This window comes from Elephas maximus, chromosome 12, assembly GCF_024166365.1.
Source record: "Elephas maximus indicus isolate mEleMax1 chromosome 12, mEleMax1 primary haplotype, whole genome shotgun sequence".
In the NCBI taxonomy this organism is placed as follows: Eukaryota; Metazoa; Chordata; class Mammalia; order Proboscidea; family Elephantidae; genus Elephas; species Elephas maximus.
The window spans coordinates 47,913,203-47,932,170 of record NC_064830.1 but is presented as its reverse complement, the minus strand read 5'-3'; the positions used below and the strand labels follow the sequence as shown (position 1 = coordinate 47,932,170).

Here is an 18,968-nt window from a genome sequence, read left to right as displayed (position 1 = left end):
AGCTGTCACATCTTTCTCCTTCAGAGCAGCTGGTAGGTTTGAATTGCTGACCTTTTGGTTAGCAGCCAAGCACTTAACCACTGCGCCACCAGGGCTCCTCCGTAAAGACTACAGCCTAGAAAATTCTATGAGGCACTTCTACTCTGTCACATGGGGTTGCTGAGTTGCAGATAACTCAATGGCACCTAACAACATATACAAAACTTGTAAAAATGGCGTGGTAGGGGAGGCGTCTGACCTCCTCTAACTTGACAAGGCGGGAGGAGAATCAAGATCAACAGCCCATGGTTGACTGCTATGAGGCAGAGGTCAGACATGCCTCCACTCTCCAACTTTTTTTTTTTTTAACCAATTCTGACATCATCTTGTCCCTCCCGTGGCACTCTCTACTTCTCTGCTTGGTTTGATAATTCACTGCAATGGCCACAAAGAACTCACAGAGTACTAGGGAAGTAACAGGCTACAAGCCAGGTTCAGAAACGCTCAGGATACAGTTCTTCATCAGCAGGACAGCCTCTTCTCAGCTGTGCCGCAGGTAGGCCTCTCTCTGGACCTCAGCAGCTCGGTCCTCTTGGGCAGGCCTGGTCGCTCCCTTGCTCAAGCTTTACAAAGCGTTTTAGCTCTTTTGGTAACTGTTTGGAAGCACCACGCTCCACCAGCAAGCCTCAGCATGAAGGCGCTCTTGCTCCATGGGGGGGGTAAGCCTAGCTCCACCAAGTACTCAGAGGTACCCCACTCTGCCAGTAAGCCTCCTGCCCGAAGGCACTCAGCTTTCTCACTCCGTAGGCTGGGAAGCCCACTGCGCCACCTCCTGCCAGTCCCCTGGTTTTGTTGCCTCTGCTGCTATCTCTCTGCCACTGCTTCTCGCTGTCTCAAGCTGTCACCAAGGTTAAAGCTCTTGCTCTACGTCTCCTGGATCTGGGAGGTTCTCAGTACAGGGATCCCAAGTCTAAAGGACACATTCTACTTCTGGCTCTTCTTTCTTGATGGTCATGAGGTCCCCCCTCTGCTCTGGAATTGGCTCTCTTTTAAGCCTAATGGAACTGCAAAACTAATCAATCCCTTCATTAGGGTTCTATATATTTTATTTGTATGGTCTTACCCCCACAAGGGTGCCATGCACCTTATTTATATTAAGTTATCCAATCCCCTTGGGGGGCTATAAGCACTTCATTTGTATAGTCTCATCTAGTCATTTGGTGGGAGTTACAAAGACTATGGCTAGAAGAACCATAGTGCTAAGCAAACAAAAAATTGGGCAATGACAAACCCCAGGAAAAGCAAAAATTTGTACCAAAAAGAAAACATAAACCTAATACAGTCCAAGGCTCAGCTGTAACAATACTTCAGTCATAATGTAAACAATAAATACTGCTTGGCCAAAAGCTGTGATATTAAGAGGACAAGGAGTGGGGAAGGAGTGAGAACTGTAGATATCAATAGATAATACCTAAAATGGAAAACAAGATCAATTACCAGCAGCCTAAGAATGTTATTTAGAAGCATAGAGGTAAATACCTACAGAAAAGCTAGAGCAATCACCAGTGGTTACCACTAAGGACAAGGTACTGGAGACAGTAAGGTAGGATGGAAATTCCTGTTGAGCTATTTGACTTTTTATAGTTTACTCTGACTAACAAAAAAAAAAAAAGGGTAGCCACAGAAAGAAGGATATTTAAGGCAGGACAACATGGGGGCAAGGGGGCAGAACCACAGAAGGGTGTGCATCTGAAGACCAGTAAAGACTGTTCTCTGGGAGGAGAAGCTAAGGATGAAACTGAAGTAGCATAGCTTAGAGAACCAGAGCTCGGGCTCTTATTTAACCTATTTCTCAACTGTAAAATACAGATCTTTCACCTCATAGTGCTGATTAAGTAAATAACATGCCCAACAGTGCCTTGAACATCACCAGTCACTATGAAAAGGACCTGACTTTGTGAACTCTTATCCAGACAACTTTTTCAAAATACAGTTGCATAGGCCCCACCCCAGCCCTCCTGCAGAATCTGCAGGTGTTTCTGACAGGCCATCAATGTTCAAATTTCTGCTCCAAGTAAATGGGGATAAATGGAGATATTTTTATCCATGACACTTAATGCCAGGCTCTTAAGACAACCATATCCTCTACCAGCCATTATTTCCAAATACGCCCCTAGTTTAAATTCTCAGTTTCAAGTAAATCTTTCACTTCCCTGTCTCCCAGCCTATGCTCTTGCCATGTTCCCACCCTCCTTTCCCTACCCTTGAAAACATTCTCTGACCCTCTTCTATCCAAATCTTATCTATCCTAGAAAGCCCAACTGAAATGCTTTCTCTTCCACCAGGCCTTCTCAGCACGCTACTACTGGTAATCACATGTTGTCTTACGGCATGTCTTATACCATTATTTTACTCTTTTATATATTGAAATCTTGCATGTCCAATTTGATTACAAGTTCCTTGAGAACAGAATCTATAACCTTATTCAAGCTTACGTTACCCCCCATACCACAGAACCATCAACGTTACTCACCACTTTACTCTGCATGTCTGTGCATTCCATTCCACAATATGCTTATCATCTGAACAACTATACAAATAGCCATTGTCTTGATGCCACTGTATACAATTGACTTTGTTGTCATGTCCACCGCTCTACAGATTTAGGGGGAAAAAAGATTAAAGCAAAAAATAAAATGTATCCTATGTAACATAAACCTGGAATCATTACCAAACTGTTAATTAAAATGGCCTTAAGCTACATCTATCCATTTTAGTTTTCCAACATCAAAAATGGGGGCTAGAACTTCAAAATGTTAACTTTCCCTTCCCTACTGAAAACATCTTAAGTCAAAGTATACTAGTCCTAAATGCCATTTGCTTTTGATGCAAATGCCAGCTCTAGGTGTGACAAAATATTTTATGTATAACGGCAAAAAGTTTATGACCTACGATGAAGACAGTAGAGTTAAAAAGTCAACGCTTAAGACGAAAATCATGTCTAGTCAAAAATACCCTTGGAAATCCCTTTTAAAAGGGCACCAAACCGCCTCTCAAGAAAGAAATCACTGTTTCTTCAAGTAGACATTAAATATTCCCTTATGTTATGAATCATGCCACATGAACAATAAACATACTCAGAATTGGAAGATGCTCACCCACTAAGAGACACACAGGAATGGAGACACGAACTGGAGAAGGGCAAATTCAAGTCTCTCATTTCACACTCAATCCAGGACAAACCCTCTAAGCAGAATGAGGTGCTGAATCACCTACACTGTAAGCAAGTATTATTTTTACTTTTTCTACCTCAATTCACATGGATTAAATACACATACAATGGACCACCACTACATACATATCTAAGCTAAGGATATTGGAGCCCTGGTGGCACAGTGGTTAAAACCTTGGCTGCTAACCAAAAGGTCAGCAGTTCGAATCCACTAGCCACTCCTTGGAAACCCTATGGGGCAGTCCTACCCTGTCCTATACAATCACTATGAGTCACAATCGACTTGATGGCAACAAGTTTAAGCTAAGGATAAAAGTAAAGTTGTAATTCAAAATCAGTGATGCTATTTCAAATAGACTGTTCTCACTTCAAAAGAAAAAAAAATTCAAAATGTTACATTCAATGAACGTACCATCCCCTCTCATCGGCTGTCTACTCAAAGAACACACACACGTGCACTGAACAAAGGATAAAAAACAAATTTCATAAAAAGAACTTGGTAAGAAAATACATTAAAATACTCAAACTTGTGAGTCATCAAAGAAATATAAAGCAAAACATAGTAGCATTTTCAGTCTCTTCACCTAACAATTTGTTTAGCATTATAACACACATGCTGGTGAAGTTACAGGACAAACAGCACTATAATACACTGCTTGTTGTTTGTTAGGTGCTGTCAAGTTGGTTCCGACTCAGTGATCCTATGTACGACAGAACAAAACACTGCTGGGAGCAGTGAAAATTAGTATACTTTTCTAAGGCAATTTGGCACCATGTTCACTCATTCATTAACATACTTATTCAACAAACTTACTAAATATCAACTCCATTCTAGGCACTGCTCTAGGTACTTTCAACGTATTATTTCTCAATCTTATTAAAGTCATGCCAGGAGGACTGTATAATATCCACTTAAGACACAAGAACTTACTTTACCCATGATCATGTAACTAATGCAACGTCAGTACAGTCTAGCTCCTAAGCCTACTCTCTTTCTGCTTCACCACACAAGCCCACCACGCCTCACCCTTACCCTCACAGCTCCTTTTGATAAATTCATCCCTGTTAAAGATGTATTTATAATCCAGTGAGGTGCTGAAACAATCTGAAAAGAAGTTCTAGGCTCTCTAAGTATCCTGCCTGCAGCACAGAACGTCGGGTGCCTGCTAATCAAAGAGGACTGACCAAATCAAAGGACAAGCTCTAAACTACAGTGGGTAAGACCTCAGGTGAGGACCACACTCAACTTGGAGGAGAGGAGGGAGGAGTAATGCAAAATTCCTGTCTTGCTGTATATACTGCTGAATTTTGTTACAGCTATATATATTACTGTTATAATCTTTAACATAAAAACATATTTAAATGCATATTTAAAACCAGAAAAAAAAATTCATCTACCAAATTAGCTGGGGTTTGCTGTTGTCACTACTGTTCTAGAGAATATTCAATGGTGGCATAATACTATTAAAATACAGGTACCTTTCCAGAATCGACTTGATGACAACTACCACCACACCCTCCTTCCACTGCTGATATAAGTACAAATAAGGAAAACTCTTTGGGAAGTATTTTTATATGGCGTATAAAGAGCCTTAATGCTGAAACCCTTTGACTCAGTAATTACAAGTTAGTAGTCAGGGAACTCAGGTAAGAAAAGAAAAACATTCATTGTCTTCTAACAACAAAAAAATTTAGAAGCCACCTAAACGGTCAAAAACTAACCAATGGACTATCCAATTCAGTGGAATTTTAGGCAGTCATTAAAAAATGCTTATAACTAGTTTTTGACAAATATGAAAACTGCTTATGAAAATATACTGCCTGTTTTTAATGAAAAAAATCAGGGTACAAAATCCACAGACAGAACCCAATCATATTTTTTAAACACGCACATAAAACAAAGAAATACGCAAACTATTAACTACCGGTGTCTTGGTGATAGATTTAGGTATAAGTTTTTTCCCTTTTCAACTTTATGTGGTTCTAAATTTTCTATGAGAAAAATTATTTGTTTTATTCATACATAGTCTACACACAACTCCAGTGAACAACAAAAACATATTGTCATAGATATTGCCTGAAACAAAGTATGCCATGTAAGTGGCTGGCGCAGTGCCAAATCCACCCTTCTTTACACTGCTCTGTGATGTTGGTGCTGAAACTCTGCAATCCACGTTTCTGCTTTGCCAGCTGGATCCCTACCCTAGTAAGCTCTGCCAATAAGGGATGCAAGAGGGAGACTATGAACGCTCGAGGAGAACACAGGACTTGGTCCTTACTGCCTCATTTGCATCACCCCAACAATGTTTTTCACCCCAGCAGCAACAATTGCCTCCAATAGCCGCTAAACCCAATGTGCAATTTTTTCAACACTTGGAAAAACTGATATCCCTTCAGAGATATCAGTTCCAGGCAGCTGCAGGCTCCTCCACAGAGGTCTGGACCCCAAATCCACGGGGTCACGTCTCAAGAACAGTAGCACCAACAGAGCACCACTTCTTCCTAAGAGATCTGAGTTTCAGCCCTACAGTGCTCCTCCGCTTAAGTTTTAATAATTCCAACCCCTTCCTTTGTTCCCCTAGCCCTAAACGTGAGGAGCTGATTCCTGCAGTTGCCTTAGAGATTTTTTACCCTTTTTTACTTGAAGCCTCATTAGCAATTCTTCACGTTAAATTCTCTCTTCAAATAATTAAGGTGGTTTCTGCTACCAACCAGGCTCTAAGTGATACTGGCACTCTCAGGCTATAAAACCAGCCTCAATGTGGGAAGTTTAAACACAAGAAAGAACAAGGAAAGAAGGCATACAGCCACAAACTGCTTTCAATCCATTCTTCTTCCCAGAATCTACTTTTTTGCTTGGCTTTAGGAATCTGGGGTACAGTTTAACAGGAGTAATAGAAGAGGCGGGAAAGATTTAAAAGGGTGATGAGTAATTATCAGAAGATAAAATCCAGTTCTCTTCTTTCCCAGACTAAAAACCACTTAAATTTCCATAAGATCTTCAACTTAAAGAGTACTTTCAATGTTATTTCAGTTAGTCCTCACTGCAAGCTAGTGAGGTAGATATTATCCAAACTTTACTGATGACTGCCAGCATCCAACGAGGCTGCCCGAGGAGTGGTAGAGCTGTGCTGTCCAACACGGTATTCACTAGCTGCATGTGGCTATTTAATCAAATCAGAATTAAATTGCATTAAAATTCAGTTCCTCAGTCATACCAGCCACATCTGAAGTACTCAACAGCCACATGTGGCTAGAGGTTACTGCAATGGACAACACAGATTCAGAACATTTCCATCACCACCAAGAGTTCTATTGGACAGCACTGCGATGGAAAGTACGGCCAGAACCCAAAACTCGGGAACCAAACTTCTAGTTCAACATCTTGCTCTAGAAGTTAACAACTGTGTAACCTTAGGATAGTATGGTACTTAACCCCTCAATTACCCTCCCATAAATTGGGGATAATAACAGGATCCCCCTATTAGTACTGTTGTGAAGATTAACTAAAGTACCTACAACAGTGTCTGACCTATGAGGGCTATGTTACCAAATATTACTATTCAATACTTTACACGCAGAAGGGGCAGAAGGATGCCTCTCTAGCACAGATCCTACAGCACACTCTGAAGTGCTTTGTTTTTAATATAACTCTAATTATGAGTTTCCCTTTCTTATTTTTATGTATAAAATATATATATACACATATATACTTACTATTAATTTACTGTGTAACTCTCCTTTTACTGTGCTATATAATAAAATGCTACCAACTGCAGTACCAAGAGCCAACAAGTCAACCTGGTCACTTGTTCCTATAGCTTCTGATTTCCTTTTTTTCCTCTGGGGACTTTCCTAGGAAAAAAGAACAAAGTTTTTCATTTAGTATTTCAAACACTAAAACATCATTAATGCACAAGTGTGAATGTTCATTAGCCCATAAAAGAAATGAGACTGATACTCAGAAACACTTTTTAAAGGGGTGGTCGGTGGGGGAACATCTTCCCAGGTGACTTCTTTCTCACGACGTACAGGAAAAAAAAAAAAAAAAAGAATAGCACTTCCACGGGAAAAGCAGGAGCTCACCATTCTGCATCCTGTCTCCTACCCCTCTGGAAGAAGGCAAACAGGAGAGCATGGTATGATAGGTTCAGCACCTCACTGCTGCCTCCACTTCTCAGAAGCCACCCACCCCGACAGGTCCAAGTGCAACCTCCAGCACCCAGACAGAGGGATCACACTGCCATGCCCGAGCAGACAGCTCTTCCCTTTGGGTCCCCTAAATCTCTTCCTTCTTTCTAGCTTAAAAACCCAGAGAAGTGGGTTCGAATGTCTTAGCATTTATAAACACGCGTTTACTTCCATTTGAGTCAACAAACAGCTGCACCTAGCAGAAAGGCTGAGGGCAAGCATGGGAGAAGTTGCTCTAGTTACTGATCGAGGGCTGGGTTGGGAGTTCCATGCTGGCTTGGCGCTTCTATGGCATAAGAGAAACAAGTTTCAAGACAGTGACAAGTGCCACAAGGCTTTTTTGACTGATTTTAAAAGTGATAGTAACAAATGGTAACTTTCAAAAAGAAAATCAATGATCACAACTTAAGAGCACTACATTCAGTTTACAGACACTGAAAAATTATTTACAATTTCAGAACGTCTCTTCCACATGTTTGAGTTTTTTTTTTAATTAAAGCACCCCAGACTACACATTTTAGCATAAAGAAGTTCTAAAACATCCATTCGTAAATGTAAAACAGACCAATACCTCAGAAAAAAGAACATTTTCTTAATACTGCAGGATCATTGCTCCACAGCACAAAAAAGCAGCCCAGGACACATAAAAATCTGCCCAGCCCAGGAATCACCAATGAAAACCTGCAACGTTATCAACGTACAAAGATAGCAGAGCATATTTATAAGTCATTTCTCTTTTTTTCCCTTTTAGTTATTTTATGGGAATGTTACATTTGAAGACTTTGATTTATTAGACATAGACCAACAAAAAGTAAAAACATTTAACAAAAAAAAGTCAGGTACCTTTTGCATACAGGAAAAATAATCCTGAAAATGTATCTAATTAATAGATCCAGAGAAGTTACAATTAAAAGCCAAAGTATAAAGAAGTCTGCAGGTCTCATCAGTAACAATTAATTTGCTTGAAACACTGAAGCTTTAGCACAGAGAGTGCCCTAGTCCCACTGTCAGTTCACATGAATTTCTAAAAGCCACCTCTGAATGACCCCCGTGGGTAATGGCTGCTGCACAAACTCCTATCTCAGCCAAGGAGAAGGGAAGTAGTCACAAAGGAAAGTATGTTAACCTCATCAGAAAAGTCTTCTCTGAAAGAATCTAGAAAATATTTCTACTCTTTGTTTTTTAAAATCAAACAGAAATTATCTCAACTGACGTTTCTCAATGTGTGAATAACAGTGGGCCCAAATATGTCTATGGTTTACTACAGATTTGAATTTGCACTAAAAAGGACAAAAATTCTTTTCAAATCAAGCATCACAGTAGTCAAAGCCACAAAGTCCCTGTCAGCAACTTCTTGACATTTTTTGGTAAACGCAAGCAAGGGAAGGAAGGAGTATCCACAGGATCTATGCCCAACTTTCAGGCTTACTGGTCTAACTTTAAATAATAATTCAATTAATTAATTAACTGAACTTCAAACTACTGACTCACATGTTTTCTCAGGGTGGAACGATCTCTTTTTTAAACTTCCCATTCAGCAAGGTGAGCATGTCTAAACACGTAACACATTGCCAGATCAAAAGTTTATATAACCAATGTGCTTTAGTGAAATCTAATATTTTAAATATTATCCCTTACTCAATATTTCTGAAAAGAAAAGTTTAGTGCTACTGATGATTAGAATATAGATTTTAACAGACTTCTGTCGACGTCTGCTATCTGAACCTGTTAACCTCCTATGATGAAAAAACTTCAGTGACTCCCCAGAGAAGAGTAAATCAGTATCAACTCCTCTAAGCATCCGCAATTTACCTCCAACCCACCTTCTTTTCCAGCTGTATCTCCCGTTTCATCCTTACAGTACACTCCCCCAAACACACACACTTTCCACCTCGCTTTTCCCTCCACCTGGAGGGTCCTTTTCCTACTCACCTCAATTTTTACTGGTTAAAAACCCTATCCATGCTTAGAGATCCACCTCGATACTATCTCCTCCAAAAAAAAAAAAACCTCTTCTTTCTCACATGGCACAAGTCATACTCTGCATTACAGACACGGTGAGTCTGAATTGTCTTTATCAGACTCGTTTTTGTTTCTGCCAATGTGTCTAGCACAATAACATGTGCACATTAATTATACAACTAAATATACTAATTAATGAAAAAGGTAGGCTAAAAACTTAGTTTACATGTTAAGATTGGAAAGTCTCAGCTCCTGAAGGCACCAAGGCTGAAGGCTAAAAGGGTGTGTGATTTGTTAAGACTACGGAGTCTTTTCCGCGGTGAAGGACTGAATGGGTTAAGCGATAATTACCAAAATACCTGCCTGAGGAAGCTTATCAGCATTTGATCCAGAAGGCAATCAATCAGAAGGCTGAGTAGTCGGAATGGCACATCTGCATGATTTATCAAAGCAGCTAGGACAGAGGAGGTGAAGACACACAAGACAAAAAGCACATCCAGCTGATAAGAGGTGTGTACTTGATCAGTAACTGTCCAGAACAAAGACTTCTAGACTGAGACCCCACAGTAAGAAGAGTTTACACAGACAGCCAATACACACACTCACAAAAACATATGTATGTAACTGAAACAAACTTCACAGAAAAATACTTACCCTTACCATGTGCTAATATGCGGATAATATCTTCTACTCTATTTCATTTTTTCTAACGCTATCACAACCTACTACAGTGTTACCAATTTCACAAGCCACTAATGTATCCAAACCTCCTTGTAAAAAGTACTGACCTCTAGGGTCGCTAGTAGTCGGAATCGACTGGACAGCAATGGGTTTTACACACTGAAAAATAAGGCAGTTTTAAGTTTCATTCTGCAAATTCAAAAAACAAAAAACCAGTTGCCCTCGAGGTGATGCCAACTCACAGTGACTCCATGTGGGCCTCTTCTACTGCCACTTAGTCTGGCATTTAAGTTTCATGGTTAACAGTAAACAAAACCTGTGCCTTTTACATATTATTACATACAAAATTTATACCAGAACAATTATATTCTAATACACAGAAGCTTCTATATCTGCCAATGGGATCTAATCTACAAACTTTACCTTCTTCTGAAGCTTCAATACTGGAGAGACCTCAGGACAGTGCACTGTACAGAAACACATCTCTAACAGATTGAAGTGGGAATACTCAATTCAGATTTTTCCTAAAAACACCCATAATGCTAACACACTTGTCCAGTCCAACGTGTGAAAAGCCATGTGCTTCAACAAGTACTGAGCTGTGTGGGGTCATCTCAACTGCAGTGACAGAAAAGCAGCACATATTCACTGAGGCAGCCGAGTAGACAGGGTGTTTCTCCACTGGGGTGTGGGTGGGTGTGTGCATGTGTGGGTGGGTGGGTGTGTGTGGGGGTGTGTGTGTGTGTAGGGAGGGACTTAGGGGCAGTGATATAGCAGGGTCAATTCCTGGGTGGTTGAGTCACCTGCTGCGTGGCTTTGGCATGTCATTTAACATTTCAGCCTCAGTTTACATACATAAACCTGAGGAGCTCTAAAAACAGCATCCATCTACAGTCTATCAATCTGTATCCTTGCACCTTCCTAGATTATTTTCTTGTCTCCACCAGAATTCCTCCTCCCCCCAGCTCCATCAACGAATGGAATGCTCACCTGGCTATGCGAAAACCCTCTAAAACTCCTGTGGCATAAATGCAAAGTATTATAATCATTCTGTGACTAAGAACAAAAAACAACAATCTAATTTTCAAAACATTTATAAAACACTGCCTTAACCCATTACCCAAGAAACCCAACACAAATTCATTTTTCTCCACTGATAAGAATGCCTTCAACACATTCTATATACTTGGATGGCAAATTGTCAATTACTGACCAGCATACAGGATTCACTTACAAACTGAATTACATTTAGGAATGTAGCATTAAATGATAAAATGAGCCAGGTAGAACATTCACTGATTCATTCAATAACAACAACTAACATTTATTGGGCACTTACTACATTACTACATGCCAGGCCATAATCCACCATTCATAGACACTGCCTCGTTTAATCCTCCAAGGGCCCCAAAAGGAGGTGGTATCATCTGCATTTCAGGAACCCTGGTGGTGTAGTGGTTAAGTGCTATGGCTGCTAACCAAAGGGTCAACAGTTCGAATCCACCAGGCGCTCCTTGGAAACTCTATGGGGCAGTTCTACTCTGTCCTACAGGGTCGCTATGAGTCAGATCAACTCAACAGCAACGGATTTGGTTTGGTTTAACGAGATGCAGGGACTACAGGTTTCAGAATAACATCCTTTGAGACTCAATGATGTCAAAACAAAAGGAAGGATTTAAATGAGATGAGGGTATCTGAAACCTTAAGTGGCAAGGAACATAGCCAGGAACCTGGAAGCAGAGCTTGAAGCAGTTGCTACAAGAGACTCTTCATTTTCTATCTTTAAAAATCATGTGACTTTCATTATATTCCGTAACACTTAAGCAAGTTTGTTCTAATACAGAAAAAACACTTCTCTCCCTAATTTTCAAGTAAAACTGATGCTCCAGGAGGATACATTCCCAGATGATGAGGACTTGGTGTCTCTATTTTCCTTCCAGCTCTCAGTACTGTGACTCAAGATGTAAGGTAAAAGGGTTAGGGCACTGGACAAGGAGTCAGAGTACTATGACACTACTGGCCACGGCTACTTTACTAGTTATTAAGGCTTTGTTCAAGACATTTAATCTTTCTTAGTTCTGATTTTCAATCTTTAAAAAAGCAATCATTTCAGGACATTTCATAGGGTTGTGTGGATAAAATGAGAAAGTAAAGGTATATGGATACTGAAATCTACAAAAACTTTTTTTTAAATGTGGCCCAACTCATTTTTCAAATGATGCCCCAAATTAACGTTACTAGCTCAATATGACAAAACCAAGTTTGAAACAGGAATCCTAGTTATGATACAAATCCAGTTATTTTTCTACTTATCAATCCAAAAGAATGATTTTCAACAGAAAATTTAGGATTAGGCAAAAGTTCCACTGCTGGGGTATACAATGTAATTGTAAGTCATCAGAAAAGCGAAGCAGGCGACATTTTGCCAACCTAATTTCATTGCAGATAACCAAAACCTGAGCTCTGAAGACCTGAACTCTAGTTCTGGTTTCATTTTTGGCTTTAGGCAAGTTGCTTAGTTCTCCAGAGCCTTGGTTTCCTCTGCTCAAACAAGGTAACAAAGCTTCTTCCCCATCACTTTGTAGAGTTCACCATACAAATACAGGATGTTAGTAACAACAACAATAATGGACACTTACAGCGCTTATGCATCAAGAGCTATCCTAAGTGGCTTATGTATTATATTGATACGTTAACCTTACAACCACTCTATAAAGTGGGTAGTATTATCCTCTTCCTACAAATGGGGAAATACCGGCACACTTAACTACCATCAAGCAGAGCCTGGACTCAAAGCATAAGCAGTCTAGGCTGGGTCCACGCACCTAACCACTACCCAGTGTTTCCCTCTCAGCATTGCTGTTACTTCCACTTTACAGGCCTGTTAAGATACAAACACAGCAAACAACTTTGGGAAGAAAAAAAAAAAGCACAGCGCTCTAATTTTAATAATGACAACTATGATTTTTTTTTAAAAAGTCTCATTTTGTGTGCTTGATTCAAGAGCCCTGATAAGTTTCTTCCATCACTCAACAGAAGTCACTTCATCTAGAATTTTAAAAATCTAGCTTAAAATCTTAAAAAAAAAAATCTAAATATTCAATAAAGTATAGCAAGTTTGATGTATTCCTAGTCCCAACCCAAAAACTTTAGCAGAACTTTCCCTAGAGTAGTCGATGGAGTAAGATCTATCCTAAATACTCATTTTTCAAGTTTTCAACATGGTTACTGATAAACGCTACACACCTCACAATACCTGATGCCTCCAAATTACTTTGGAGTGGTTCAGTCGGCTCCTCTAAAGCTGCAGTTACCACGTGCGTGAGTTAGGGCAGATGTAGTCCAGTGACTCAACACTGAATGGCATCTTACCTGAGATGGTCCCTATCAGTGTGAAAACCTTCCCTAACTCAGCAGCTACCCATCTACAGGAAACTTAACCTGGACTCACATTCAGTAAGTCAAACAAATACTTCATTTTACCTACATACCCTACATGCAAGAAGGTTCAAAGCTTGAGAATAGAAAGGAGCCTGGGACAGTCAAGAGTTTCAAGAGTTAGAGTCCCACGATCTGAACATGAAAGAGAACACGTGGTGAGCCGGCACTCGGTGCGGGGGGGGTGGGGAGGGGGTGTTCGGAAACAAGGAAACAGACTTGTTCATCCCAAGTGCCCAGGCAAAGCCGATGAGCTGGGTCGCAGTCGGAAAAGAGTACAATAGCCCCAAGACGGGGCTCTGTCAACCGCCAGGGCTCTGATGGGTGCATGCTGGTAAGCGAAGCCGGCAAGAGGAAGCGGCGCTGGGGGGCCAGGGCCCGTGGCGAACATGGCGACATGTCCGGGCAACAGTGGGGCGCAAACCGCACGGAGTCCGTCGGATGAACTCCGGTCCAAGGCCCGCTGGATCGGGCCTCGCCCTGTCCCGCGGCACTCCCGACAGGCCGCACATGGGGCTGAGCGCACGGGCCCAGTCTGCTTCGCCGCCGCCGCGCTCCGTGCCTCCTCGCCCCCGGGCCGCGGAGGCCACGCGCCATATCGGGCCACGCGCCGCCGAGCGGGGGGGCACTAAGGCCGAGCCCAGGCGGGCGCCCGCCCCTCGCTGTCCTGCGCGCTTTACCTTGGCCTGCAGCCGCGCTGGCGCCCAGGCCAGGCAGGTGCAGGTACCGCTGAGGTGCGCGGAAGGCACGTACTCCTGGTGCAGCCGATTGTTGCCTGTCTCCCATACTCGCAGGTGACCGTCTGTAGAGGCCAAAGCAAAGTAGGCCTGGCTTTGCGGGGAGAAGGCACAAGGGACCCCCGCCGGAGACAGTGGGTCGCCGCTACCTCCGCCGCCCGCCGCCATTGCTGCTCTGGCTCCGCGTCAGCCACGTGTTCGTCCGGGCGCAGGCGCACTGGCGCGGGGCGGGGCCTGAAGGAAGGAAACGGGACGGAGGGAGCGCAGGGAGCCGAAGGAGTGGCTCTTCGCAACGCAGGCCAGCGTTGGGCGGGCCCACTTTGTGAACGGTGGCCCTATGGGGCCGTTTGCTAAGTTGTGCTGGAAGGGAGGGAACTTGTGGAGGAACGTGACTGTAGAATGTAGAGCCTGTTCCTTAAAAACAAAAAATGCAAGGGGGAAAAAAACTCTTTTTTTTAAATCATGGTTGAAAGAAATGTTTAAAAGAAATATTTCCTTAAAAGTTCCATGATTGTAACAGCTGTTTCCATTTTTTCCTTATTTTCTTCCAATTCTTGTACAGCTGTGATAACAGTTTATTCAATCATGACACCACTGCTGTCCAGTGGATTGTGACTCATAGCGACCTATAGGATAGAGTACAACTGCCCCCGTAGGATTTTCAAGGCTGTAAAACTTTATGGAAGGAGCCCTGGTGGCCACAGTTTTCTCCCAAGGAGCATCTGGTGGATCTGAACCACCCCACCTTTAGGTTTGCAGTCTAGCGCTTTAACCACTGCACCACCAGAGCTCCTACAATCATAATAGTGTAAAAATAATAGGAGGAATGGATAGTCCCTCTAATTTTGTCAACATTTTTCCATGTTACTGCTTCAAGTAAACAGTTTAAATATCCCCATAATATTTCACGAAATCGATGCCTTAATTGAAAAAAAAAAAATGCCAGGTACAGTTTTGCCCACAAAGAGCTATTGCCTAGCAAGAAAGACAAAAAACACCATCCTGAGGGCTGTGAAAACCCATTACTGTGAAGTCATTTCGGACTCATAGCAAGACTATAGGATAGAGTAGAACTGCCCCCGTAGGGTTTCCAAGGAGCAGCTGATGGATTCAAACCGCTGACCTTTTGGTTAGCAGCTGAGCTCTTAACCACTATGCCACCAGTGCTCCTGAGGGCTACAGGAAGGCTGATTTTCACAGCTAGGGAGTAGCATGGTAAGATTCGCATTTTAGAAAGATTATTTGAAGGCAATGTGATGGATTAATTCAAAGGGAGTTAGGCTAGAGGTTTAAAGACCCAGGCAGAGATGATGGTGACTTAATGGATTAGAGAAATGGTAATAGGAATGAACAGTTTCAAGAGCTGTTTAATAAGTACAGTGAATAGGATTTCAAATGGAAAGTAAGAGGGAGGAAAGGGCCAAAGATGACTACTTGTGCAAGGAGTGCTTGGTGACCCAATTCACTTAGGATCACGAACCTAGAAGAAGAGCAGATTGTTGAAAGAGATGGTGTCTTCAGTCCGGGAATGTTAACTTGAGAAATCTAATTGCCACTTGTATTTATTTGGTAACTTAAACAAATTAAGTGCCTTCTATGTTCCAGGCACTGTTCTTGTGTTTAGGGTCACATCAGGATCCTAAACACAAGATTCCTGCTTTCATGAAGATTGCATTCTAGACAGAGAGGCTCATGACAAAAAAAATTAACTCTCTCTCTCAGGTAGTCCTAACTACCATGAAGGGAAATAAAGGCCAATAAAGGGAATATATTTTTCTAAAGGAAGGCCTCTCTTGAGCCATGCAAGGTCAGAAGGAAGAGAAGTCAATACACAAGAACTGCAAGTGCAAAGACTCTGAGGCAATCTTAACAGATTGAAGGAAAAGCAAGAATCCCCGGGTAGATACAGTGGACTAAAAGAACTGAAGGTGATAAATGCATTTAGAAGGAACCAAGTAATATAAAACTTAATAACCCATAGTAAAGTGTTTTGACTTTATTCTAAGCATGATTAAAATAAAGCACTAGACAGTTTTGAGCATTAAAGTGATATAAACAGATTTACATTTTTAAAAGACCTACTGGCTGCTGAATGGAGACTGTAAGTGGGCAAGAATGAAAGCAAAGAGGCAAGGTAGAAAGATGTTGACCAGTAATCCAGACAAAGGACAATAACGGGTAGGACTCAGATGAAAGCAGTGATGGTCAGAATCCAGGTGAAGATAGCAGTGAAGGTCAGCCGTGGTCAGAATCCAGATATAATCTGAGCAAAAGCCAACAGGGCCTGCTGAATGGGTTGATTGTGAACGGTGAGGGAAATAGACGAGTGAAGGATGAATCTAAGGAGTGAGTAAATAGGTGAGTGGTAATACCGCTGAGTGTCTGAATTGGAGAAATGTGCTTGGGTGGACTGGAAATCAAGAGTTCTGTTTTGAGCAGTTAAGTTTGAGGGGCCTGTTATACATCCAAATACAGTTGTTCACTAGGAAGTTGGATATATGAGTTGGGAGTCAGGGGAAAAGGTCAGAGTTAGAGTTATAAATTTTGGATGTATTACCACACAGATGCTATTCGAAACTGGGACTGGATAAGATTGTGAAGGGTGGAGTGCAGATTGAGAAGAGAATGAGCCCCAAGCTGCACTAATCTTTAGAAGTAGGAAGAGAAAGGACCAAGCAAAGGAAATTGAGAAGGGGTAATCAGTGAGGCTGGAGGACAACCCAGGAGAGTGTATCATGGAAGCCAAATTTTATAAGAATTTCGGAGGCGGAATCAAGATGGCAGACTAGTCAGATGCACTATGTCATCCCTGCACAACAAAGACCTGAAAAACCAAGTAGAACAGATAAAGACATCAATCCTGGAACCCTGAACTTTAAGTGAAGGAATAAAGTATTAGGTTGAAAATTACTGGGAAGAAGAAATTGAATACAGTGAACTCGTAGAGATATGGAGTGGAGGTTCCCTGCCAACAAGCACAGCATAGCTCAGCCGTTTTGAAATAAAACCAAAAGCCCCCACACAAAGAGGACAGAAAGGCACCTTCATGGAACTCCCAATAGAAGATAGAGAAACAGCATGGACACACCCAGAGCAAAGTAAGGTCCCATCTGTTGGCTGCAGCTCAAGGAAGTGCCCAGATACTCTCACATGATAACCAGAGGATCACAGTCCTAAAACTTCCACCCTCCGGTGAGTAGTGGCAAGAACCACCCCACCCTAGCAACCCCGACTTCCAGGGATGCAGTACAAACCTATCCTATCCCTCCCAGTCTAGACCCATCCACCTCCCCTTCATGCTCCCTCTTACCCCTCTCTTCCTGTCAGACACACCCCGCTGCACTGCAGCTGATTGACCCGAGTTATGCACACCTCCCTCCCTGACAGCCAGTCCAGCTGTGTCACAGCAGAGCAACCCATCCTGTACCCACTCCATCCCTGCCAGCTCTGCACTGCTGCACTGCAGCCAGGCAACACAGCACAGCACCCATGCCCCCACCTCCCCACCAGCGTTGCCCTGCTACAACACAGCAGAGTGCCTCTGCCCATGTCCCTCTCTCCCTGCTGGCTCTGTCCCTGCTGCACTGTAGATGGGCAACCCAGTGCACACTCCCTCCCTCCCTGCTGTATCTGCACTACTACACTGCAACCAGGTGACCTGGCACAGTGCCCACGCCCCCTCTCTCCCCACCAGCTCCACCCTGCTGCATTGCAGCACGGCAACCTGGCCCCGTGCCTGCTCCCTCTCTGCTGGTTGTGCCCCAGTGCCCCACAGCTGAACATCCCGGCCCATGACCCTCCCACCCAGCCAGCTTCACCCTGTGGCTCCATAGCAAAGCAACCCAGCCCTGAGCCCCTCCCCTCTGGAGAGCCATCCAGTTGCACCACAGCCAAGTGACCCAGCCTCTCATCTCACCCTTTACACTGGCTCTGTACACATTCCCTGCAGCTGAGTGTTCCAGCGCCATGCCCTATCATGCCATATCAAAACAAAACAAAAAAGCAGGACAAAACAAATATACAATCAATAAATAAAGAAAATAATACCTTAATGCCTCAGAGACAGCAGGCAATATCAAAACATATAAAAAAGCATACAAGGTGGCTCCAGCAAGTGACCAAAATAAAGAATCGGATGACCTTTAGGTAAAGAAAAGGCAGTGGAACTACCTATATGGAACTTGAAAGACTAATAATTAGGGCTCGCCAGGAGATTAGGAAAGAAATCAAGGAAAACACAGACAAAACAAAGGAAAAAATGCACAAAACGGAAAATACAGACAAAACCAACAAAAACATAGCCAAAATCAAGAAAACGCAGACAAAGCAATAAGAATTCAGGAAAATAATACTAGAACAAAATGTCAAAATAAATAAACAATTAGAAATCATACAAAAAGAGCAACTAGAAATCCAAAGATAATGCAATTTTAGAAACAGAGAACTCAATAGAAGGTCTTAGGAGTAAATTTGAAACAATGGAAGACAGAATCAGCAAGATTGAAGACAAAGCCATGGATGCCAATCGATTTGAGTAAAAATCAGAGAAAAGAATGAAGAAAACCTAAGAATTATTTAGGACACAATCAAGGAAAAAATTTGGCATGATCAGAGTTTCAGAACAGGGAAGAAAATAGAAAACAGAGAGTGGATTGATGAAGATTTGGTGGCACAAAACTTTCCTAATACCATGTAAGATGAAAAGCCGACCATCCAAGAAGTTCAACAAACCCCATTTAGGATAGACC

General features: G+C 42.3%; 1 protein-coding gene across 1 annotated transcript in view; it reads right to left on the bottom strand.

The window, feature by feature from the left end:
- The window catches only part of WDR43 (WD repeat domain 43), a 59,512-nt gene extending 45,084 nt beyond the window's left edge, over positions 1–14,428 (bottom strand). Inside the window, exons 1-3 of the mRNA XM_049903049.1 lie at positions 14,164–14,428; positions 6,929–7,066; positions 2,513–2,634 (exon numbers count right to left, since the gene is read on the bottom strand). Coding sequence (XP_049759006.1) covers positions 2,513–2,634; positions 6,929–7,066; positions 14,164–14,388 — 485 coding nt within the window. The 5' untranslated portion in view covers positions 14,389–14,428. The remainder of the gene's footprint in view (positions 1–2,512; positions 2,635–6,928; positions 7,067–14,163) is intronic.
- Positions 14,429–18,968: the final 4,540 nt, after the last annotated feature.